General features: G+C 33.6%; 2 protein-coding genes across 5 annotated transcripts in view; one reads left to right on the top strand and one right to left on the bottom strand.

Annotated features, from left to right (window-relative positions):
* Positions 1-26,790, bottom strand: part of Gli (carboxyl ester lipase-like protein Gli) — a 33,750-nt gene that overhangs the window by 6,467 nt on the left and 493 nt on the right. For 3 of the 4 annotated variants that reach the window (XM_029300901.2, XM_085480161.1, XM_085480162.1), the window contains exons 3-4: positions 5,842-6,123; positions 388-604 (exon numbers count right to left, since the gene is read on the bottom strand). The gene's annotated coding sequence lies outside the window, so the exon portion shown is untranslated. Of the gene's footprint in view, positions 1-157; positions 177-387; positions 605-5,841; positions 6,124-26,790 lie in introns of those variants that run through there. The other variant, XM_085480160.1, reaches the window with a different exon arrangement.
* Positions 5,839-26,172, top strand: bib (MIP channel family protein big brain). The gene is given in 5 exon segments (XM_029300902.2): positions 5,839-6,640; positions 8,308-8,434; positions 22,352-22,559; positions 23,582-24,244; positions 24,246-26,172. Coding segments are annotated over 5 exon segments (1,824 nt in total). The 5' UTR covers positions 5,839-6,330; the 3' UTR covers positions 24,762-26,172.

Consider the following 26,790-nt stretch of genomic DNA (forward strand, 5'->3'; position numbering starts at 1 on the left):
TATATATATATATATATATTTAATCAACGTTACGAATGGCAATGAAAATTAATTACGCAATTAATTAATCTTAAATGCGTTAAATGCGCGATACTTTATATACACACTAATTATTACGACATATAATTTTATAACAAAATATATAATGCACACGTACAGCTTCTAATTCTATTATATAGTTGGATTTCGCTTCTAAGTATATAATAAGTAATTATCACGGAGGAAAGATGACGTGTATTAGATACGTTGATGGATTCATTCACGAGTCACACCTTCCGTTATCTGGCCGTGAGAAGCCGAGATTAAGATATCGCCTACGCGATGGAGTACCGCTCGGAGAATTATATGTGAAGATATGTGCGTAAACTCGGTTAACTCGGTTATTACCTCGTGCACTGCTTGCCGACTACGACTAGGTGTAATGTTGCGAAGGGCAGTGGCCGGACCCTACTAAAGTCGTAATGATGCAGTCGCGTGCATATACGTAGCCGCGACTGGCCGGCAATGAGCCGCCCACGCACCCAACAGTCAGCAGCCCGTTGCAAAAAGCACCGCCAGCGGATGTGCTCGCGGAAGACGAAGGGGAGGTAGTACGATGGATTACCTATTTTTAACAAACAATATGCATTAAAAAAATTATGCAGAAAATCTTGGAAATTTTGATATAAATCACATGCAATTAAAACATTATTAATAATTGTATATTTTGTGTGTGTGTATGTGATAATTGATAAGAATATATAATAATCTAATATATAAAATATATAATAATAATATATCTTATATATATATACCTATATATATATATATATATATACCTATATATATATATGTATAATATAAAACATAATAATAATATACAATAATAATTATAATTGATAAGAAAGAAAATAAGGGTTCTTAATATTTTTATATTTTTTATGTTATATCTTTATATTATGTATATACGGCATAATTATATGTGATATATATAATATAAATATGCAATAGTAATATGCGATAATATTCTTATAAATTAAATTAATGATAGAATATAAAAACACGCACGGCTAATAAATTTATTACAATTTGTATCTTATCTCTTCTGAATGAGATTTAAATTAAATAAATAAATATATATATATATATATTTATATTTATATACACGAAGTTACACATATGTTAAATCTTTAAAACATTCAAAATATCAATTTACTTCTGAAAGGTTGAAGTTGATGTAATAATCCTTTCCCTGCATTTGTAAGAAATAATTTTATTATAAATAATTTTCTGGCAAAATAAACTTTGTAATTTTATAATGTTGATTATAAATATATGCGATAATAATTAATTTGTTGTTTGTGAATTATAATTATATATATGTATATGCAGACTCGATCTTTAAAAATATTTTAATATGCTATTTTTCTCCACAAAATGATGAAAAAATCAATGGAAATTAATTATAAAAGAAATGATGACCTAACTTATCCCTCTCTCCTTTTTATTGCAGATTTTAATCTGCAATAAAAATGCACGCCCTTGCAAAAGAATGTCATCGCGTGAACGGATGTATTCCGCAAGGAGCAATTAGCTCATATAGTTCCACGTTTATCAACAATAGTTTTTACCTGCTATGAGATTAGATATCGAAACTACCATAGTGATGGATAATAAGTATACGCACGGCAATAAAGTTACGCATTTATGTCACATATTTTTATAATAACTATAACTATTTAATACTTTCTTTTTTTTTTAATGTGATTTGATAATTAGCTAGGTAAAATCTAGCATTATAGATTACTATATATAGCTTTAAATGTGACGTCAAATATAAGATATTGAAAACTTATACGTAATTATGATAGAGTTGTAGTGTTATTAAAGGTAATTATTATATAAGGAAATTATTATGCTAGAGGTAATTGTTTATGCTTCTTATGATTTCGATTCTATTTTTTTCAAAGTAAAAAAAGAAAAAAATTATTCTTTTAAATCTTTTCTATCAACTTTTCTATCACAAAATGACAACATATATGTAAAATTATGGAAATAATTATTTTAAAATAATATAAAAAGTAAATACTTTTATTACAATAATTGCATAAAATAAGAATATAAAATTACTTGTACAGAAATTTTTTATTTACTTATTTGATATATTTCGTATCTCTTTTTCTCTTTCTTTTTCTATGAAAATAAAATTATATTTAAATTATAATATAATTAGAAATCTCTTCTTTTCTTTCTTTCTTAAAAATGTTTGCCATTTCTTTTATTTATTGGTATACTTCAAGCTATTATTTATTTCGGTCACTTCTGAAGTTGATAAATGGATTATAGAATTGATTTCACTAAAGTCTTTGTTTATAGAGAAAAGATTCTGAAAGTTGCGAGTTTGTCGCAAACTCCTCGAGACTTCCGAACATTGAATTGATCAGCGATGCACGTGATAGGAATAAATTTACTTTGCATAAGGTTCATTATGATTTCAATGCCGCGTGTCTCGTTAGACTCTGCTTCGTAAAACAATTTCTCATACTGCTTTTATAACTGTTATTATTTTACTTCAAAATATAGAGTAAAACTTGTCTTAATGTACGTTCTTCTTGTATGAATCATGTCGCAACTCGTCTTTATGACTCATGATTTTATTAGCTAAACTAAGTATTAATCGTTCGCTAGTGGAATGACTTGTTTTATGAATGAAATATAAGAAAAAAGTATGAGATGAGACAATTGTCGTAAACATTAAAAAATTTTCAATTACAACTATTTAATTAGAATATCATTAGCGTGCCAAAAAGTTAGACTGCGAGATTCTCTCAAATATAAAAGAGAATTATGTAATAGAATTAATTTTTTTTAGAGAAAAAGAGAATATATGTATATGTCAAACATTCTGTAAAATTCTACAAAAAAAATTATTAATGGAAAAGCTTTCAGTTGAAAAATCATACAGTGATTCTGCGAGAGACTGTCGCTTACGACAATATATTCTGCCAAGTTTTGTGCATGTATAAGTGTATGTCGCACGCATTTCTGTAATGCACTATAATGACCAATGAATACAGCTATGGCAATAAGTTACAATTAGAAACATGAATAATTCAAAGAAGGTTGAGAGAAGCTAATGTATAGAAATTACTAATGTATAGAGTTTGTTAAGTTCTAATTTATACTAGATATTTCGTAGGAAGAAAGGAAATTGTAGAATTATTAAAGAAAGAATCTGAATTCTAATTATACCAATTATAAACTTGCATCAATTTTTTATAAATATCATAAACATAGTATAAATTTAAAAGATAATGTACCAGTTACATAATTCAATTAATGTAGTTTAAATCATATCAATCAATCAAATCAAATTATTTAATAACAAATGTAATTGATTGCTATTTTATAAGCTCATTCATTTTTTAATTCTATATTTTACTGTAATTAAATCGTACAGATTGAATCATTCAATTTTTAAGAAAAAGATTCGGAACACGTACTCGACAATCGACTAATTATAAAATTTTTATAATATTTTAAGGTTCAATAAATAATAAATCGTAAAGATATCGATGAGTATTTGAACATGTGTATCACAAAGAAAATATTCGCCAGTGTCGCAGTGGCGATAAAGCGAATACCCTTTCTCTCGTATCTTACTCCCTCGCGCATAAGTTCTTCAATTTACAGTAATTGGTGAATTTATTACCGGTCCACAAGCTCACAACTTCGCTCATACGCCAGTACAGTCCCAGTAAAGAGTTACAATATATAGCTTTAATTATTGTCAGTTATCATGTTACCCTATCTTGGAATCGTCAAACTAATGAAGTCTCTTATTTTATTGGCCGAGATAAAATTTGTCAAAAAAATATTAAAATTTGACAAAATTGAGATAGCAATAAGAACAAACAATTTATTTCAAAGAAAATATTAATAGCATCCAAAAAGTTAAAAATTTGTTTTAAAAGCATATTTTTATTATATACAAATAAAGAAGTTCAATTTAAAGAATTATTATGTTTAAGAATTAAAATAAAAAAAATAGAAAATGAAGAATAAACGTAAATTCGTATAATTCATATATTTTCTATTTGAAAAGATATATAAATCTATGTGGAAAAGCATGTGGCAAGGAAAAAATAATTTATTCAATTGAGAGAAAAGGAACTATAGAAGATTTCTGTATTATAACTGACAATGAGAATACTTTGTGATTGGAGGCATTATGCGCGTATATGTCACTTCGAATTGGCAAAAATTGAATAGCTTTTCTATCAAATCTGTTCACACATTCGCGATATTCCCTTTATTATCATTGCAGTCCCGAAAATTTGCATTTCTATATCGGAATATTGGAATTGACATAAACCAGTTTATCTTATTCTTCCACACGCGAACACGAATTATAATAAGTAATAAATTCACACGATTTTCTACCCTAACGCGAATCATTTTCGATCTGTGTTCTCAATTTTCGATCACATTTTTTAATATAAAAAAAAATCAAATTTGTGTAACAACCTTCGAGATGGTCATTTATGTCCGACATTCGTTTGCAAAGTTGGTCTAAAAATGTACGCTATTATATGGTCGTTGTTCGTGCCTCGTCGTGCGTACATCCCTTTTTTGTGGGAACATGGACATTATGGTACTCTTTGAACTCGTGGGAATAAGACCCACCACTGAGTCAAGTATATATATGCGGTGGTTTATTTATTTTGTTTAATTTTATCATACGTGCAAAGACTTCAAACACACACGTTATGATGCGTGCGTGAATAGAGTTCACAGCTAATGATGCGCGCATTTAAACTTAAGTATCTTAACTAAAGGTAATGCACGCGATGCTATTCTTAATAGCTTCTATTAGAGACACTCGATCCGTTTTCTTACATTCGTCATATACACTATCTTGTGTATACATCAAATATATCGTTTTATACAAACGAATAATAAGAATAGCACTATTTAATTATGGTGTAAGAAAGAATATTTTTCTTATTAATTGTATATGTAAAAATGTTCTACAGGATTAGAAACTGTGATTTATAATACTGAAAGCGTAATTCATTAATATAGAAAACATTAATGAGATTAATACTCTTTTGATTATTAATATTTTTTTTCATATATACGTGAAAAGAATTTGACTTATCCTTTTATTATTTTATAATTTATATTACCAATGATATTTTGCGTTTGTAAGAAAATTTGTAAGTGATTCATAAAACTAATATAAATATATTATATTTGAATATTTCTACTTTTACAAGTAAAAATGTTTAATTACACGGAGAGAATTTTCTCTTACAATTTTTACTTTGAAAATGGTAATTGTGAAATAATATGGTACTGACAGAATTTTATAAGAATTTCTTTGATTAATATTTATCACAATAAAAAATATTAATATGTAAATATACTCTGTACATAATCAAATTAATCGAATATATTTTATATCTTATTGTAGTAGATATTAATTTTTTATTGTGGTAAATATTTAATCAAAGAAACACTTATAAAATTCCTTTTACGATTGCCATGATTTTCAAGATAAATTTTAAAAGAAAATTCTCTCTGCGTACTTTTGTACCATATATTAAACGACTCTCTATTAAAATTAAAATCTAATAATTAAAAATTCACTCTCCATAGATCATTAGAAATATATAAAAAAGCTATATAAAGAGCATCTAAGAGAAGATAAAATAAATTTTTTAAATAAAAAAACACTACGTAATTACAAAAATCAATGCATTTTATAATTATTTATTAACAAAGATAAAGATGAAAAATTTCACAGCGCATATTCACTGCAAAAAAAGATGAAAGAGTTTTTAAAGTTCTAGATCTTACCCGTGTTAAAGAGTTCAGCAGTAGTGGTGATGATGATGAGCGCAGCTCCACAGATGCACCGACATATCGGACATATAACGATCGAAGAGTGGGGGTGGTGAGGGATGGTGAACGCGCGCTGACTCTATGCAGGGCCCACTTGTTCACCACTGCGTTGGCTTGCCTTGCCACTCGCGAGCGCGTTGCCGAAGCGACAGCGTCGGGTACATCCTTCTTCGGCCGCGCTCACGATTTTGTGTTTACTTTACAATTCGAGGAATTCGCCGGGAACTGTCATAGTACCTTGGGAGAAAAAGGATCAGTTCTTGAGTTTCCGAATCGAAAAGTTTGATAGAACGATTAGTGTGATCGCGATTCTCTCGATCAACATCGACGTAAAAGTGCATGTGACAATCATATTTTTGTTGAAAGAACATGTTCTGAAAGAACACCCTGTCGTGTCGGTTTTTTTTCTTCTTTCTTATCAGTGATTGAGTAACGAAACCGAGAATGACAACCGAGTCTTTGGCGCGCGAGGTCGACTCGCACATCGTCACCATCCTATCCAGGCTGTCAGCCCTTCGGGAGAACAATGCCGAGGTCACTGACAGAAAACCACCCATGTCCATCGAGGCTCGGAGTTTAGAACTGTGGCGAGCGGTGGCTGTCGAGTGCTTTGCTACTTTTCTCTTCAGCCTCGTGGTTGCCGGCGCAGCCGCTGCCTCTGCCGTATCCGGAAGTGGTCTTTCCGTATTAGCCACCGCCGTGGCTTCCGGTTTTGCCATCGCCGCGATTTCTCTCATCTTCAGCCATATAAGTGGTAAGAATATTGTCGCATCATTTTTTTACGAAAAATACGATCAAAATGCAGGGGAGGTAAAGTTTCTGTGTATCTGCTGTCATGTTTCAAGAGATAAAATTCATAGAAAAAATGTGATAACACGCGGTTTTATGTACATGATATACTTCAATGTTTTAATTGCAAAAATGTTAAATCGATTGGTCTCTTTTATTTTAATTTAATTAAATTATAGATTTTGCTTGTTTATATTTATGGATTTAAAGAAACAATGCTTATATAGTTTCTTTACTTCAAAAATATATATAAAATAAAAGACAAAATACCTGGATTTTTGTGATGTTTTTTTCTAATATATAAAATATATTTTTATTCTATAATTCAAATAATTAATATATTTCTCTCTCTCATATATATTTATAAATATGTATGCATAATACTAAGGTCGGCCACACATAATTGATCGAACCGACAATCATTTCTGGCTGGGTAGTAAACAATTCATTTAATCTGAATTCTTTTATATATACATATGCGTGCGCGTTTCTGCAAAGCGTTCAGAGGATAATTACGTAAAGGGAGATTCGCGAACTACTCGAAGCAACTATCTCGTTGCGTGAATGGTCCTGTTCCTTCTTCAATGTTATATGTCGTTGACAAGCGGCTGCCCTCGCGATTTCTCTCGATTGACTCGTTAACTGATTACGCCGGCGACGTGGATGTGGATATTACCGCGTTGTGCGTGCCTATCGGAACGCATGTGGGCACTCTCAGAGTACGTTCCACCAGAGCGCACAATACGCGTATAGTAGTATAAACTTTCAGGCCACTACGAGTACCACGGAAATCCGATCTCGTTTGTTCCTCATTCGCTATCGTTCGAATGAATGGGACATACGCACCCGTGAATTCCGTTTCGGTTCATCGAACTATCGCTTTATAATAAAAATTAATTAATTTTTAACATTTTTAATCTATTAATACGGAAAAATTATAGCCACCACAGTTAAATTTTAACTGTCTATATATTACATCTAAAATTTATTTAGTTATCATGCCATTAATATATTTCATATTTATGGTAGCTAATACACGGACAGAATTTTTTCTTAGAATTTACTCCGAAAATTGTGGAACAATTTTGGTATTAGAAAAATTTTATAAAAATTTTTCCGATTGTAATGTTTACTACAATAAAAAATATTAATATGTACATACATTAATAAAGTTTACTATGCATATAGTAAAATTAATCAAATATGTTTTATATTTTATTATGGTAGATACTAATATCTTTATTGTGGTAAATATTAATCAGAGAAACTCTTACAAAATTCTTCCAATATTTTATACTGTCTTATGATTATCATGATTTTCAGAGTGAATTCTAAGAAAAAATTCTCTCTGTGTATTTTTTAGCTACAGTTAAACAAAAGATTGATTCTCTATTAAAGTATAATTAAAAAATATTAGTTATAGCTAAAATTTAGGCATGATAACTAAATTTCTATGGTGGCTAATTTTTTTCCGTGAATCTAATATACATATAAACGAAGACGAATGTCATCGCTATTTAAAAAGAAATGTCGATCAAACGCTAAGATCATGATATAATGTACGAGTGAGCAAAAAATTGCAATCCCTCGTCTTCTGCCCTCTTTTTTATATGGAAAACCTTTTGCACGCAGGTGGACATATCAATCCAGCAGTTTCGGTATCGTTCGCTTTGTGCAGACGGATTTCCCCACTTCGTGCAGTACTTTATGTAGCAGCACAATGCGGTGGCGGAATAGCAGGGGCGGCGATGCTTTATGGGTAAGTCGCATGTTCATCTTTAAGAACTACAATAAATCTCGCTAACGAAACAGTTCAACTCTGTTCCGCAAAGTTGTTCGAGGCTGTCAACGATCATTTAATAAACGAGCATTTAAAAAATTCTAAGATTTTTTCCATTATTATTATCATTCTGTGTTCGTTTAAAGCTATAAAGTAATAATTGTTAAATATGATTAATAATTAAAGAATTAATAATAATAATAATTGAGAATGTTATTGTATTACGATACGTCATCTTGTGTACGCAGAATTTTTTTACATATCTTTAGTCTTCAAGAAGTGTGTAAGATTATTATACCATTGCATTATCTTTCTCTCAGAAATCTTGTCCAAAAAATAAATTCAAATTTAATTTCTTCAGAGTTTATATCAGATTTCTATGAGATTTCGTAAAATCATTAACACTGTCTAAATTATTCTGATATTTAGCTCATCGTGAGCATAACTATAATAATTAATGAAATAATAGCAATTTGACAACAAAAAGTCGGGTAAGAAAAAGTCTAAAATTCAAAGTAGCATAGATTCGTAAAGTGTTGAGAGATATTAAGAACAGAATGAGATACACTGTCTCGTGAAGACAGCTGCTAGATAGGAGAATCAGGAAAGGCATGTGGCCCATCCAAAGTCGGGTCGAGTTTTCTTCGACCAAGTGTTCGACGATTGGTAGATTAAGCGAATGTGTTTCGGGAGGAGCACAAATATAATATCTGTCATCGTGATTTTTATTTCACATAATTTATTATTATGCATTACGCATAATAACGGAGCAAACGAAGCGAACATTTGCTCGGCAAATTTTGCACTTTGCGTCTAAGCAAAATTTTGCATTAACGGTAAAATGTCAAAAAAAATAATACAACGAATGTATCCTCTATATACTCTATGAATAAAATAACCATAACATTTTAAAGAATTGTTTTCGATCTTGCGGACTGCGCAGAATGGAACGTATATATCTTGCGCACTATAGATAAGTTCCTTCAACATATGCTACTATCGCGTAAACAGCGCTTACTATTAAGCATATATGGTTTCATATACCAATGCATTTCTTATGCAAATTTAACTGGAGCATTCTGAATACAAGGTTTGATAAAAACATTTCCTGCACACAATTCTCGGAACTATTGTAAGCTAAAGCAAAAACAATATTTTTTTAATATTTTATTTTATTATAATTATAAAGTTTCTTATATTCGTTGTAATATAAAAAAACTTTACACCAAAAGCTTGAAAGTATATGAAAAGTCATCTTTGATAATAAAATAATTCTTTAAGTTTTTTCTGTGAAAACGAGAAAATATAATCTACTCTAGGTTCTGAGATACATAGAGAGAATTTATTCTTAAAATTTACCTTGAAAATCATGGATTGTGGGACACTATAGTATTGAAAGAATTAATAAGAGTTTCTCTGATTAATATTTTAACCACAATAAAAAATACTGAAAAATACCATAATAAGATAAAATATGTTCGATTATTTTTTCAAAGGAGAAGCATGATTAAATTTTTTGTTTCTTATTTTTTGTTCTTACTTAATTTTATTATTTTTATTTTTTTTTTATATTAAATCTCCAAAAATAATTATTTCAATAATTCCAAGGGGGAACAAATGCCAACTCTTGCCCCTCTCTATGGACGCCCTGTATGTACATATTAATATCTTTTTATTGTGGTAAATATTAATAAAAAAAACTTACAAAATTCTTCCAATCTAGCATATTATCCCACGATTACCATGATTTTCAGGGTAAATTCTAATCGTACGAAAAAATTCTCTCCGTGTATACAAATATCCTAATTCGTCCCAGAAACATTATGATAAAAGTACATACATCTTCGAGCTATTCGCAAATCATCGATATATGCAAGCTAGTGCACGTGCCTCGATCTTGCCCATGGGCAGAGACGGTTTCCATCTTGAAGAGCGATAAAAAAAATAAAAAAAGGGGAAGCTGTTGTAGAGTCGGCGCTGGACCAAGAGAAGCGGCGCATCGTTCGGGAGAATGCAAGTAAGCTGCTCTTTGAGCAACGGCAGCTGAGAAAGCCGAAAGAGAAGGAGATGAAACGAAGCGAGAACTTTAAGCACGAACAAGATGAAAGAAGACGCTAGAAGAAAATGATAATACAAAGAATGCCTGATGACAAATAAAATTGCGCTGCTATTTATAATATTGAGACATTCAGCGAGAAAATGTGCAATTATTATATTATATATTTCGGGAGGAATATATTTTCTCTCTGAAACAAAATTCAGGGAATAACATCTGTTTCTCGTTCTTGATAATTAATTAAGTAGGAGACACGCGTTAATAAAACGCGTCGATAAGAAATGCAAGTTGACGTGAGCCGTTCAATGAAAGATAGAAAGACATATTATTTATAATACAAACATTGTTTCACTAATTACTAATTACCGGATGAGATGTCGCAGAAGTTTTTAACAAAAAGATATAAAAAGAAGGTTCGTTCGTTCGATAAAACTTTACCTGGTGAATAATTGAGGAGGAAAGGTGGAGCGTGTTGAAACACGCGAAGGAATGCAAGAAGTTGGCACGAGGGCAACAGGATGAAGGCGATCAAAACCTGGAGATAGAGGGCGGAGGAAGGTAAGAAGGAAAGAGGAAAGAAAAAATAAAAAAACGGCAATGTGCAGCATGGGGATGGTAAGGAGAGAAGGCGAGAGAAAAAACTACGAAAGAGGCAGAGCGCGACGACGGAATGGAAGGAGAGACAGAAAGAGGCAGAAAGAGGCACGCGTAATTGGCAGGCGAGGGAGAACCTCGAAAGGTGAGCACCTGCCTCGTACGAGGAGCCGGCGGCGGTCCATCGCCTCGCAGCTGCCGCAGATGTTTCCCCGTGGACCAAAAAAGATCGTGCGGAAAAAGGAACGCGGCGTCGTACCTCGAACGAAAAGAGAAGACGAGGATAATGAACACCTATGCATGCACATACCGAGGTGGGACAAGTTTCACGGCACCGCAGATCGGCCCGATCGGGCCGTGAAGGAGGACACGGCGCGAGCGATTCGAGAGCAGATGTTCCCGACATCGCGGAGATCATTGTCCGTTCTTCGTCCGTCGTTCTTTCGACTCCTTTCCTTTCCTTTCTTCCAGCCGGCGACGGATGTGCTCTACTAAATTTCGTTTTATGTATACGGCCGTGCAATGCTGTGCGCGTGCCTCTATATGCACGACTCTTGTTTATCAAATATTTAAATCGTGAGCAAAGTAGCCAAGCTTTTCTTTTAACCAAGGTTCAAAAACTGTAACCTAAAACCCTATTAAAAAATCATTCGATTTCGAGCTTCAAAAGCTTCAGAAATAATTTTTTATTTAGCCAATTTGAAATTATTTAATTTCTGCATATATTAATTTTATTTATATGTCTATTATTCTTGAATTTTTTTTCTAAATTGAAATGTATTACCTTAAAAACATATATATATCTCAACTATCAACCGTATATATTATTAATATTAAAAGTCACACATCAAAGGAGACTCTTATCACATTTTTTCCTCTTCTCTGCAATTGGTTATTAATTTTTATCTTAATATTTATGATTCATCATTTTTGATGTTATTTTATTAAAATCTGAAATCTCTACTTTTTTTATATTGATAACTTTCATCTCCATTATGCCAAGTGATGCTGCGAGTGTTTCTATCTATCTATCTATCTCATCGTGTCTTCTCCTCGTGACACTCGCCTGGTCACCCTCCGACCACCATATGACCGCACAAAGAGGTAACAAGTGCGCGATATGTACCGAAATAATAATCGAACAATACTCTAGTTAACCGGACGGCCCTTTCCCGAGATACATCTCGGGGGAATACCGTTGAGCTCGGTACAGAAAAAAAGTCGGGGCGTGAGATCGAGAACGAGAGAGAGAGAAAAAGAGAGTGCGGAGAATGCACTTGCATCTGTTGCGACTTCTCTGGCTAACGGTGACGGGTGTAAAACATGCGTCGCGACGTTTTCCGGGGGCGGCGAAGGGCTGAAAAAGGGATCCGGGGATATAGGAATCGTAGGGAAGCTCGCGAGGGGTGGATTTTGGCGCCCCTATCATCCTCATCGTTCTTATCCGTGATCGTTGTCTATCCCGAATACGCGCGCACAAGGTAATAAATATAAAAACCGTTCGATAAACCCAAAGTGAGGCACCCGCGTCGAAGAACGAAATGATAGGGGAGAGAAAAAATGACAGAAGAGAGCGCGAATTTAACTATCCGTGAAGAATTTACTGTCACCTCTTCATTACGCGCATCTACAGGATTCTTCCATTACTGCGTTCGCAGGGGAGTGATTTTTTTTTTTTTTTTCGAAAGAATGATGAAAAAGTGCACGTGAAACATTTTACTTAAGAAGTAAAATTCTGTTCACGTGTTAAGATATTACGGAGTCCCTTTTATATCTAGCCAAATAGCACATGATTAGAACTCCTAATCTTGAGAAGATAAAAGATAAAAAAGTTGAGTAATATAATAATATTATCAATAAGTCAATAATATATCTATATAAACAAATTTTGTTATTTTAAAACTTGATTTATTTTTATCGTTTTATTGTTTGATGTTTTCGTAAAAGTTTCGATTTAGAAGGTGGAAAATTTTTTCATGACACTTTCTTCTTACGTATACAAATACTTTCTATTAAATATTGTAAAACACTTCTGATAATACTGTACATCTGTAAAAATAAATTATATAATATGTACAAATATTTAATTAATTTTCCTTTATATATTATATATAGCGAAATGCGGATTTAACTGCATTTAAAAGCGATGAGAATCGCCTTTTGTCCCGATCGCGAAATTGGATGCTTCAGAAATTAGTCTATTAAAATCTTGAAACACGTTAAGTAAGTGCACACGATGCCGAAATATAAGGGCATCCTTTAATTCGGACGAGGTTTTGCATCGATATTCTTAATCGATAGATTTCCAATCTATCGAAGATAGATCCAGCTTCTGGCACCGCCAAAACTTCGGGGCTGCCAATAAAGTTCGGCTTACGGTTCTGTAATCTATGCAAAGCGAATCCGCTCGAATAATTTCTACCCGCAAACATCCGAGATCGGCATGAAATTCGCGTTCGAGAATATGACTCTCGTCTGATAAAACCACCGATAAAACTCGTGCAATCGTGCAGAAAGATAATAATTTAGACACCACAAAAAAAATCATTAAATTCTCATAAGCGAAAAAAATGAGCGAATGTATCTAGAATACATTATAGAAGATCCCGAAATTTAATTTTAATAATAATAAGTGTGTGAGTTAATATAATATACATTTTTTGAGTAAAATTGCAAGTGTCATAATATAAAAAATGATATATAAAATAAAACATTTTCCGCCTTCTAAATCAAAATTTTTACGGAGAAATCAAATAATAAAATGATATTGTTCATATAATTAAAACAGATTTACCTTCTTATATAGATTTTTAATTATAAAGTTATTAATATTTAAGTTTTCGTAAAAATTTTCAAAAAATTCCGTAGCTAATATAATATATTTTACAATGTCAAACATTAAGTCGAAACTCTCTTGTTAGATACTGTTTTGTAATTACGAGATTTTACTCAAGTACTTCCTGCTTTACAAAAACCGAAGAAAGCAATGGCCGAAGCAGGGTGGTTGAAGTTAAGCCTATTTGGCAAGGGGGTTCTCCATTAATACCACGAATCGAGGAAACAGCTGTGAGATGGCAGGTGTGTTATGACGTCAGGCAAGACACACGCAGTGCGCGTGGCGAACCGGATGTCCAGGAATGAAAACAGCTTCGCCGTACGGCTTTTGTGCCTGTACATGTCGCTCATGGGTGGTTGTATATTTCTTGCCTTGATCATCGAACCATCATCATTGAAACCATCTAGCCGAGATTAATGAGAAATTAATGAGAAGGGTGCGCGCGCAAATTCTCACATGTTTCTTAATCAAAGAATAAGACTATCGTGTCGTACTTTCAAGATAAATATTTAATTGAATCGAATGAGATATCTTTATTGCATTTGAATGTAAAAGAATTTATTTAAATAATTATTAAACACATTTTATAAATAGAGATGTATATACAGAATAGAATATTTTGGATTTCGAAAATGTGTGACTGTGAATTAAATTTTTTCTAAATAAAAATCATGTTTTTTTTATAAACAAATTTAATATTTATTTTAATGTAATGTCGTTACTGATATTTTCCAAAGTTGGTGATCTTTATTTACAGTTTCTTAAAATAAATCAAAGAATAATTTATATGCTGCAATTGCTTTTTGCCTTTTCAATGTATTACGATGGTGAAAAGTTATTCTAATATGTATTACATCGAGATATTTGCATAAGACGATAGAAGGATAGTAGGTATTTGCTTAAGGATATTCTGAAAACCGAAAAGTGTGATTTATATAGCAAGATTCAGCTATGACATGCAATATTCGTGTCTTCTTGAAAGGTTTCAGATATTGAGTTCCTAATCCGTGCTTTTCGGAAAGCCTTTCATATTACCAAATCGATTTTCGTAAAATTCTTCTTGTATTTATTTCATTTTCTTGTAGAAAATGAAATAAATGATGCTTTTTTCTATATATATATATATATATATATATATATATAACTCTACGTAGTCCCTACCACGATTTTTTATTATTATTATACGTATACGTTTCCGTATTAAATAGATAGAATATTATATAAACACAGATTAGATAAAGTTGTTTATGACATGTTTATTAAATTTATTATAATATATCATTAAAACATTTAATTATACTGATGGGTGAAGAGTAAAAATAGTACGTAAATATAAATACGACACTTATTTTTGATTGCACAATGCACAAATAATTATGAAAAAAATAAGCTTTTATAATTTAAAAACGGATGGTCTCGTTGTATTAGTGGACGCAGGAGAAACCGATGTTTCTCGGGCCGAAAATACGTGAAAGCCAGGTGGGTCAGGTAGTACGGTCTCTGTTGAAACTCAGGAATGCTTTACCTGCCCGAAACGCCTTTTACTGAGAAGCAACACAAAAGCACGCGTTCACGGATGTTGCGGATTCCGTCCCTTTACAGCTTTGGACCCGGCTCAAACCCGGTCTCCCTTCCGTTCATTGGTTACGTTATATTTTCAATGACACGAATGTCGTGTATTTTATGACAGTGTAATATTGAGCTTCTGGTACTACCCACCCGATATCCTTGAATAGCAATAAATTTAGTCGAGACGAGAGAAAGTAGAAACGGTGCTGGATGGACACTATTTTTATTAATCAGAGGTCAAGTTGAATTTCTCTTTGGATATTTTCTATGATAAAAATTTTTTCATAATTTCTCTCTGGATACGTTCTGTGATCTTTCTTCTCCTTTAATATTTTTTCAAGATAAAGCGAACAGCTGTGTGAGTTTTAGAAAGATACCCTTAAGAATTCGTTATCTGTTTGTGTATGTAGCAAGTGTCAAGATATTTTATGCTTTCTGAGAATATGTTCCCATCTTTAGACTAAACAAAATATGAAGAAACTTTTGCCGTTCTTAGAGAAATAAATCCCAACACGATATGTGAGATACTGCGCTACGAGATGTTATGCTCCATCTTTAACTTTTCGCTCAATATTTTATACACACATTATAACAACTTTATATAATACAATTAAAAGTTATATAATAATCAAAAAGAATACTTAAAACGTCGCTAGTGGTATTTAAAATAGGAACGATGTATTTAATTCGACCCAAACTAGCCAAGAAAATTTTCTTGGCTAGTTTGGGTCGAATTAAATATATCGTTCTTATTATATAATAATGTTGATTTTGAGAGAACAACTACAGAGATCTGCAAGTTAGTTATTTAAAAAAAAATTTATATGTTATTTAAATTATTTCTTATTTTTTATTATTTAAATATATATATTATATACAAAATAGATGTTAGCTTGAAAATTGAAGAAATGATAATATTGTCAGATATAGTAGTCTTAATTCTCTGTAGAATGTACGCATGTGTCAAACAATGTAATGCTCTCGGCTCAAAAAAGCGTTAACTCCATTGTAAGATCCGCCAACATTGGTGAATCCCGTAAATAGAAAGAAAGAACTTCCATTATATTAAAACGGGCCGGTTTTGGTTGGGTTAGATCGAGCAGAGTAAGGATGCCAACAGATGGTCGCAACCACGTGTTCGTTTTCAAGCACCTTTCCATTTCTTCCCTGCGGAGCGATGGATTGGATGCACACGCGTGCAGCGTGGGTTTTATACTTTAAAATTAGCCTCATGGTTAAAGTATTATATGCGCTATTTTAAGATAGTCGGTAAAAAATCTTGACGGAACTTTATTTTTACATATTATAATCTATCCCTCTCTCTCTCAACATGTCAATTGCATACACACTCTCGTATATATTCATAATAAATTAGAAATATTTAGCAAAAAAATTAATAAAAAGATGTTCAAATACTTTTTCCACCATTTATAAATCTAGAATAAGAAGCTTATATTTATACATTTTTTTGTTTAATCGCAAAGTGTGATTGAAATAATTGTTCCGCCGAGTTGAATTTTTTTCTTACTTTCAAACTAACATCTATCTTAATTCTTTTAGCAATCAGATCATTTTTTTGTACTATAATTTAATTTATAGTTTTGTAGAAAAAAAACTTGTCTGTTAAACTTCTAATTGTATGTAGAAAATTGACAAAATAGCAACTCAATTTCTATATAAATTATACCTATTAAAATCCTCTAGAAACCTAAAAAAATTGGAGTTGAATAGAGGGACACGATGGATTCGAAAGCTTGCATGTCATCGATTTAAATTACAACTCATGCCGAAATTGATACTGCATCTGGCAGTATGGTTTGCAGGAAAGTCAGACTGATCGCGAATTTCCGTCTCTCTTTTATTTATATCCTATATCGGTATTATGTATCCTTAAGCGTGTCCGGCGCACGGATAGACGTCTTCGAAGCACCGGAGATGTAGAACATCTGCCACGTAGTCGGCCCCCCGACGAAGGAGAATCATTTATAGGGTCCTAAAGCTCCTTTGTGACGGCGACTTACGCTATACGGCGCCCAAAAAGGACCACGGAGGATTCCTTTTGTGCAACATGTGGCTGGCACGTGTATCCTCGTACGAAGGCGATTTATACAGGATCTATATACGAGAGAGGACATACGCGCGCGATTCTCTCTTATTCTCCGGCAGCTGCGTGACCCTTCGCGTATCTAAAAGGTCAATAGGATTCTTGCAGCGTTTCTAAATTTACATAGATCGTCGTGTAAACGTCAAATTGTGGTCATCTATGTACGTTTATCGAATTAATTTAGAATAATTTAAATAAAATTTACCATATAATTGTAATTAAAAAAGAATATAAAATATTATGTTTTTTTACTTTGCTATTATTTAATTTTCTGCTTTTAATGCATATCTATATTGAAAAAAGCTGAGTTAACTAAAAATTTTCAAGAAGCGTCATTCGCATTATTATTTAAGAGCCTCAGCAAATGACCGCGTTGCCCTTTCACAATTCGCTTTCTTTTGACCGTCTGAAGGATACCGACAATTATACCTCGACCCTACCATTTCCGCAGTATTACTACCTCAGCTTAGTACTCCGTTTTGTTTAAGGTTTCATTTAATCCATGCAACCTCCTTTCCATCGTGCTCATTAGAAAATGTCTTTCGCTCTGCAATTTAATTTATTTATGGCGGTCGATTTATAATAGTTAATTGTTATAATTAATTAGAATTTTATAGAAGTTTGTTCTAAGCGCTTTAGAAAATGTTATATAATTTTTTAATTATTCTATTATTCAATGTTTCACAGAAAAGAAATTTTTTTTTATCATATGCTTGACAAACGAAAAGAATTACGCACGATGTATCATTGGTGCAGGGATAATAATGCAGAGATGATAATTGTTTGCACGTCTAAAAACAGCCGAAATTATAGAGTATGTTATCATGATTTACTTCGAAAAAAAGAAAAAAACAATGAATGGAGTTGTATTCACGTAAATGAATTTACTGATATTTCAATCGGTCGGAGGAGAGGGTACGTGCTTCCTGTCTCTACCTCTTTCAACTTTAAACAATAGGGCGATGTAGGACGATCTGCTTCTTCCCTCCCCCATCTGTACGCTTTACATCCTCTTTTATAGAATTCTTTGTTACGGTGCAGCGCACACTTTATACGAGAAACCACATTGATCGTGGAAGATGAGACACAAAATCACCGGCCCCGATCATAATACGCCGGTTTGTCGAAAGTGAGAAAAGAGAACGCGAAAGTGGGCGGATGCATCGAGCTTAAAAAAAAAACTCACGGCGAACAGCTGTAATGATGGGTCACGTATATACAACATTCGAATGAACTATTGCTCGGCATAATAATACGCGGGCGGGATTATAACTGTGCCGAGTATATAATAATTTCAAACACAAACAAAGCAAAGTTATTATTTTTGACATTTACGCATTGCTCTTACACTCCCATTAAAAATTATATCGTACGTACTTCCTTTCCCATGCTTATAAAATTCTCCTCAAATATTAGTAATTACATTGAAAATACTTATAAAAAAATAAAAATATCTTTTTTTATTTTTTTAAATCCATGCTATTCCTTCTTTTTACTTTAAACACTATTATATTTAAGATCAATATACATCTCTCCGATGTTGTTTATAGCAAAATGAAATACATCATCGTCCCTTTTTCGTCTCCCCAATAACGACTTTACGGTTCATGCTACATCCTAATTTCATGGTTTGACCACGCCAAGCCTCAGCATCTGAACTTTCCCATAGTCAAGACTTTATAATGGTATCGGAGCGAACGCATCATCTCCGGGCCCTTTGAGCTTTCGTCGTTTATCGTGCTCGTCACATGTGTGATATTCCTCGTACGGGAAGGGGATCCTGCAGTATCCAGTTTGGAGTATCCAGGACTTCGCGGATAGGGGTGGTTATAGGAGAGAGCGAACTAGGACACAGACGAGGTTGATCGTGTCTCGACGAGCCTCGAGAAGGGGATCTGTGGTCCAGTACGCGAAAGGGGGTATCAATAGCTCGTTAATCGCAACGGAGGGTGGGATTCGGGGTGAGAGATACATATCCAGCATCCCTTCCTCGTTTTCCCGCACATCTCTCTCCTCTTGAATTAAATTTATTTAAAACGACGCACCGACGTATATACCCCGGGGGTTTACGCCCCTTCGTGTGAATTGCGAAAACGGGGCACAGGTTGCACCGAGCACTGGCTGCGGCTCTCGAGTCAAGTGCACGCAAGATTAAACCTTCCTCCGTGTCTCGCCTGGATGACCGCGCGCTTTTCATCGCGCACGACGAGTGCTGAGAACGCGTCCGGCTCGAAACCTCATCGAGCTTCTCTCACGAAATCTACTCGCACGCATAAATTCGACTCGCCTTTCATATATACGAGATCGCCCTTCTTGCGAAGGCCGAAGGGTATGCGGGATGACCCTCCGAGAAACGGAACACCTAAATGTCATCCTCGAATTTTCGAAGATACACGAGGAAATGTTAAGCATGCAAAACCTGATGTTCTTAAAATGAAAGCAATCAATATATATACGCAACATCAAATGTAATAAATAATATGTAATATTGAAGAATGAGAAAAATATTTGTATTAAAAATATGTATCTATTCACAATCATATACATTCGTGAATGTATGGAAAAGAATAGAGATTACTCGTATATAATAAAAATAGATGGAAAAAAGCTTTTCGTTTACGACGAAGTAGCTTTCAAGAGGAAAAATAAAACGTATTCACTTAAATCTTTATATATATACGTAACAAAAGTTAAAGGTTTCACTTTCAATTCAAAGGCTGTTTGCCATTTGATAATTGTGGAAAAGGTCGACTTATATAGTTGGCAAAAATAAAAATGAACGGATGAATTATGAAATATTGTACCATGAAGTTTTTTAGTAGAATAATACTTGGAAAAAAATCGCACAATGAAGGAAATACATCGTTATCGGTCTCATGCACTCGTACGTCGATCGTAGCATAACGTATTCACGTGGGAAATGCGCACTGCCGGCCGATTTTTCCACCAAAGAAGTAAAAATCCGCTTATCACGCGAGGGCACGCGTGTAAATATAAAAATGCCGCCGTTTCTTTCTCCCTTATTCGACCGGGGATTCTCGTCTGCTGCCGCAGTTGATCCCAATTGTGCGGTCATGATCTGCATTTCTGATTTCATCATTCGTTCTCTTGACACAGTTGCCCTCGGTGAAAAGAGGGAAAGAAAAGGAGGACGAAAAGGGGAGGCGGGAGGGTGAATATACTGTCATTTGCATTGCGACCGCGATAGTCGAGATAGGGGGTGTTTCGTGTCCAATGACGAAGAATATGAGGGGTGGCGCAATTCGAATGCAGTATTTAGTGGGATTAATCAGGATCATGCTCGAATAGCTCGCAGAGAGAAATTATAGAGAGGATGATAACCGTACAGGTGTACCTTTGCACATGGGGAGATTTCGGAGATAAATATTATTCAACAAGTTTATCAATTCATTCTGCTATGCGTAAATTGCCCGAAAACATTCGATTTCGATTTTGAGAACAGAGCAAATAAATATTTCAATAAAAAATATATTTATTAAAAATTTTAAAAATTGAAATGTAAAATTGAGCAACTCAATCCTATAATTATTCATCATAAATATATATTTTTGAATATATATCTTAAATTTCGATTTTTTCCGGAAATCAAATAGATCAAATGTCAAAATTTAAAAATACAAAGTGTTTTCTTTACATTGTGTGTGAAAAGCCCTCGACTCCGATTGCAAAAAGAGCGTCTGATCGTGAAACAGAAGATGATGCGAGAGACATGATTATGGTAATTTTATTTAAACTTGTGAATGCTTTGCTTGAGAAGAATTTTGGTTGAGGAAAATCACTTGCAGAGTCTATGCATATTAAAACAGCAGAAATAAAAGCTTGTGAAAGACAAAGAAGACAGGTCGCAGTTAATATCGATAAATAAATAAATAGAAAAAAATTAAGCAATCAAGAAAGTTTTTTTTCAGTATCCGATTATAAACAAGAAAAAATTTATACGAATTGACACAAATATTTATTATCTATTTTACAACGCAAACTTTAATTTATTTTTTAAAAGACTTAAGAAACTTTGAGTTAAAAAACTTGCAAATTTAAATTATAAATAATTTATTAAATAAAATTTAATTTATAATTGATTTTGAATTAACTTTCTTAAATTTTTTTGATAAATTTAGTCGATGTTGCATTAATTTTTAATTGTTAACATATTGAAATTATATTGAATTATATTACAATGCGGCAGTAACATGTATATTTATTTATTATTAAGAATTTTAATAAAAAGAAACTTGAGTTCGAAAAAATATGTGAAATGCAATTATTGAATATGGGAAATGATTGAAGGTCACATCTTTGTGACCCTATATGATTATACGAGCTGAGAAAATCAACGAGAATTTTATGCAAGGGAAACGTCACGAGAGGAACATCGGGGTCACGTTTAAGGGCTGGAGGATGCACTAGCTAATATAAACATTACACCGTTGGGACCAACTTATCGCAGGGGGCTTCTATGCGGGGTGCATGTCTCGTGGCAAGCTTCAATAGGAAAATCATCGTATATTACACCGCGGTTGCATAACTCGTATATTAGTAGTTCTGACGTACAAGAGGCCATATGTGAATATTTTTGGGGAACGATCGATAATTTTGTTTCGCATCTGAAAGAAATTTTCTATTTCGTTTTTTGACCTATTTCTCTTTATGTAACTCTATAATTGTGATATTGATTACGTAATCGACATAATATATATAGTATCTTATTTATTTCAGTGTAACTACACCTTCGAATACGCAAACCCTGACGTCCCCCGGTCGACTAGGAGGTCCAATCGAGAGGCTTTTAGTCGAGATAGCACTGTCAGTGTTTATCATACTAGCTCATTTTGCTGCGGATTCATCCAGATTATTGCCGCCTACGATTTCTTCAAAGGCTTCCGCAGTTTTAGCCGCGGCCTACACAGCGGCCACTCTCGTTTCCGTAAGTTTTCTTTTTATAATTATTTAATCGTGCCGTCATAATTAAAAAATTATAGTAGACAAATGAAACAATTTGCATTTCTCAATTAGATTATGATAACTATTATTCTTATTTTACAAACGCATAACCATAACGGAATAAAAGAACAGCTTTTTTTTCTTCCTTCATGCATGTTCTCTTTTGCAACCACTTTCTATCTAAAAGCGTCTCTTTCGGACTCTTTCCAATCGGGCCGACGTCCGCATCTTTAAAGAGCACCTGCCGTTGGATGTAAGAAGGGTGGGGTCGATGGAGAACACACTGAGCAGGAAGGTGAAAGAAAGAACTTGATCCTGGACCCACCTGCTCCGAAACGAGTGTACAATGCGCTCCAAAATGAAAAATATCGAGACTATCCTTCTACAAGTGTTAAATGTAGATTCTTTTGCAAAATCAAACGCATGCTTATTACTTCTCAGTACGAACCTTCTATATCTATTACTATCTAGATCTATACATTCCTATCTTTGCCTATTTTTTTTATATTCTCTTCAGTATAAAAATGATAAAATATATTATATTAGAGAGAGTGCGTGTAAAATCAATTGTATAATTTGCTAGGAGAAAATATATTAATATAATTATGTATACACGGAGATAATTTTCTTTTAAAATTTACACTGAAAATCATGGTAATCGTGGGACAATATGGTATTGAGAGAATTTTATAAGAGTTTACTGCTTAATAAAAACTATTAATATGTACCTAGTAAAATTAATCACACATTTTATATCTTATTATTGTGTTTGATATTAATATTTTTTATCGAGATAGATATATTAATCAAAGAAACTCTTATAAAATTCTTCCAATCTTCCATATTATTCCACAATTACCATGATTTTCAGGTAAAAATTCTAAGAATAAATTATCTCTGTATATAATTTCACAATACTCTAAAAATTGTCTAAGAAAGATGTAAAGAATTATTTAAAAAAAAAAAAATATCAAAATAATTTAATAATTTTCTTTTCCCTTTCAGAGTCCCTTCCTAAATCCAGCGCGCGCACTAGGCCCGGCCTTCGTGATGAATCGCTGGGACAACCACTGGGTCTACTGGGTGGGTCCGCTTTCTGGAGGCGCCGTGGCGGCTCTGCTTCACGAGTACGTCCTGAGTCCCAGACGCGTGAAGGACTCGCGCGACATGGACGACGGCGATAATTCGTCCATGAGATCCGACGAGGATACGTACGACGACCTGGACAAACCGAACGGGCCCAAGTTCCCCGGTGCTTACGCGACTTATCGTCCCGTAGCCGGCGCGTCGTCGTCGATCTACAGCGCGCCTCCGTCCGCGTTGGAGCGAGTCGAGTCGATCTACGGCGGGACCAAATCGCTCTACTGCAAATCGCCCCCGTTGACACGCGCCAATCTGAATCGCTCGCAGAGCGTCTACGCGAAATCGACATCGGGTCCGCGGGACGGCCTGATGATCCCGAAGCCGGGGCCACTGATGCCGGCCCAAAGCTTGTACCCCATCAGACTCGGTCAGAACGGAGGCTGTCAGAGCGGAGTTGGCAATCGCGAGCAAACCCAACCGATCCCCGGCGGTCCGCCGAGTCAGTCCTCGCAGAATCACAACAGCACTAATCAGAACATGCAGAATCAATTGCAACAGTGCACGCAGAGCATCTACGGGATCCGCGGGAATCTCCACGAGTCTTAGCACGCGGGAGAACGGTATCTACGGGGTGTCGACTGGTTCCAGCATCTACGGTCGCGCCCCAGCGCCGCCGCCGAGTAGCCAGAATTCGCAGCAGTCCGGTCAAAGCAGCGGTCAGTCCTCGATACAGAATCATCCACCGCCACCGCCGCCGCCGCAGCAACAGCAACAGCAGCAGCAGCAGCAGCAGCAGCAACAGCAGCAGCAGCAGCAGCAGCAGCAGCAACAACAACAACCGCATCAGAACGGACCACTGTCGACTAACTCGGATAACGTACCGAGTACCAGACGACCCGAGAGCATGTACGGCCACGTTTCAAGACGCAGCGACGACTCTGCGTACGGAAGCTATCAGAGCTGCACACGAGGAAATTACGGAAAGATGCCCGGACCGCCGCAATATCGTGATCAGGGGAGACCGAGCCCGGCCGGGCCTCTTCAACAGAGTCAGAGCGCGCAGAATAACTTCCAAAGAAACTCACCGAATCCTCAGTATTGACTGTAGATCAAAAAACCGATGGATCCAGTCGAACGCGATCAGCGAATTACTTCGTTCTCAATGAGAAATATAACTTTTTGTTAATTATTGAAAAATTTTAGGCTCTTCGATAAGAGCCTTCTCTAGATCGTCCTGATATGTTATAAAGTATGCTATTTGCAATGACTGGTTCTACACGAAAGAATTTTCTCTTAGAATTTACCTTGAAAATCATGGTAATCGTAGCAATATTGGAAGAACCTGAGTTTCTCTGATTAATATTTACCACAATAAAAAATATTAATATGTACATAATAAATTTTACTATAATGTATTACTATAGTAAAATTAATCGAACATTTTATATCTTATTGTAGTAGATATCAATATTTTTTATTGTGTTAAAAATATTAGAAACTCTTTTAAAATTCTTTCAATATCATATATTGTCCCACGATTAACATGATTTTTAGGATAAATTGAAAGAGAAAAATCTCTCTGTGTATGAAACCTCTTCTCTTATACATTTGCGACTTCCTATTTCGTTCTACAAAACGTGAAAGTAATATCGGACCAATACTACTTATGTCGATGATGAGGCGTCAATAAATTTTGAGACTTGTAAATATAGGTATTACAATATATATAAGATAAATACATTGTGTATTTCTGCACAATGTATGTTGAAAAAAATGAGCCGTGCGATTATGATCGTTGAGCTTTTATATCGATGTTTTATAATATATTATTAGATCTATTACATATATATTAGGAAAGCGTAATTTAAAATCGTAGCGAGAGAATAAACAATAATGTGTAAGGGGAGAAGATCAAGGAATGTGTCTGCCAAAAGCAGAAATGTTATCCTCGAAATTTCGTATAAAATGATAATATCATATAATTTATAAAAATTTTAGCTTAATTATGTCAAAAATGAACCGACTTATACATTGTTGTCTGCCCACATATGTAAATATAGAGATCTTAATTTAATTCTTACTTCACACAAAAGAGAATATATTAATTCAGTGTTATAATATACTGCCACGCCAAATCTTTGCAGTGAAGCGTGTACTGATTTTCCGATTATTATGAAAGCTTCACTCGCAAGATCGTTTTAATAAAATCTTTTCGCAACGTTGGAACCAAATGAAAGACTGTAAGACAAAAATGCTATGCTATACTCTATTTTTTATGACTATATTATTTCTTTTCCGTATGTGTAGACTTGAAATATATTCATAATAAATGCATCACGTAAATTATTACATTTGTACAAATTACAAAAGTAGTGATTCTTTGTAATGAATGTACGATGAAAGTTATTGTAGTGAAAAATTAAAATAATCGCGCATAAAACGTATAATCTTTAAGCGATTGAGAAAATTTCTGTATATAAATTCTAGTTAATAAATGTTTATAACTCCTTTAACTTTACTCTCTTATTTTTTTGTCATTTTTTATCGACAATATCATATATTAATATTATTACTGTTTCATTGATTTCTGTGTCAGATATTTTATTTGCTGATAATATATTTTATGGAATGTTAATGAACCTAAAAATAGTCTGTTCGTATTATATAAATTCCTGTTTATTATTTATTTTTGACGGCATCGATAAAGCCGTTTGTGATAATCAAAGCGATCTGATGTATTTATATGTAACGTATCATTATATTATTTTCAATAATTTGCTGCCATTAATTGAAATTATTCTGAAAAAGAGGTAAACTATATATTAAATTATATATAGATTTTTTTTTAATATTGCAAGCAAGTTATAATGAAAATTTAATTAGTGTCAACAATTACGAAATTTATGTAATTTATTATGAATCTAATTAAACTTTAGAGATCAAATTTTTTTCAGTGATTATTTTCTGAAAATAAATATGTGTGGCATTTATGTATTATCTAGAATACATATATTTATTAAAATTTTCCTAAAAAAAGAAAATAGAAAAGTGTGTAGCTAAAAATAACAATCTAATAATAGCAGCAATATCAATAAAAATAATAAAAACTGATATACGTTTTATCAGATTAG

Source organism: Nylanderia fulva, unplaced genomic scaffold (genome assembly GCF_048542155.1).
Source record: "Nylanderia fulva isolate GAGA-0341 unplaced genomic scaffold, ASM4854215v1 Scaffold14, whole genome shotgun sequence".
NCBI lineage: Eukaryota > Metazoa > Arthropoda > Insecta > Hymenoptera > Formicidae > Nylanderia > Nylanderia fulva.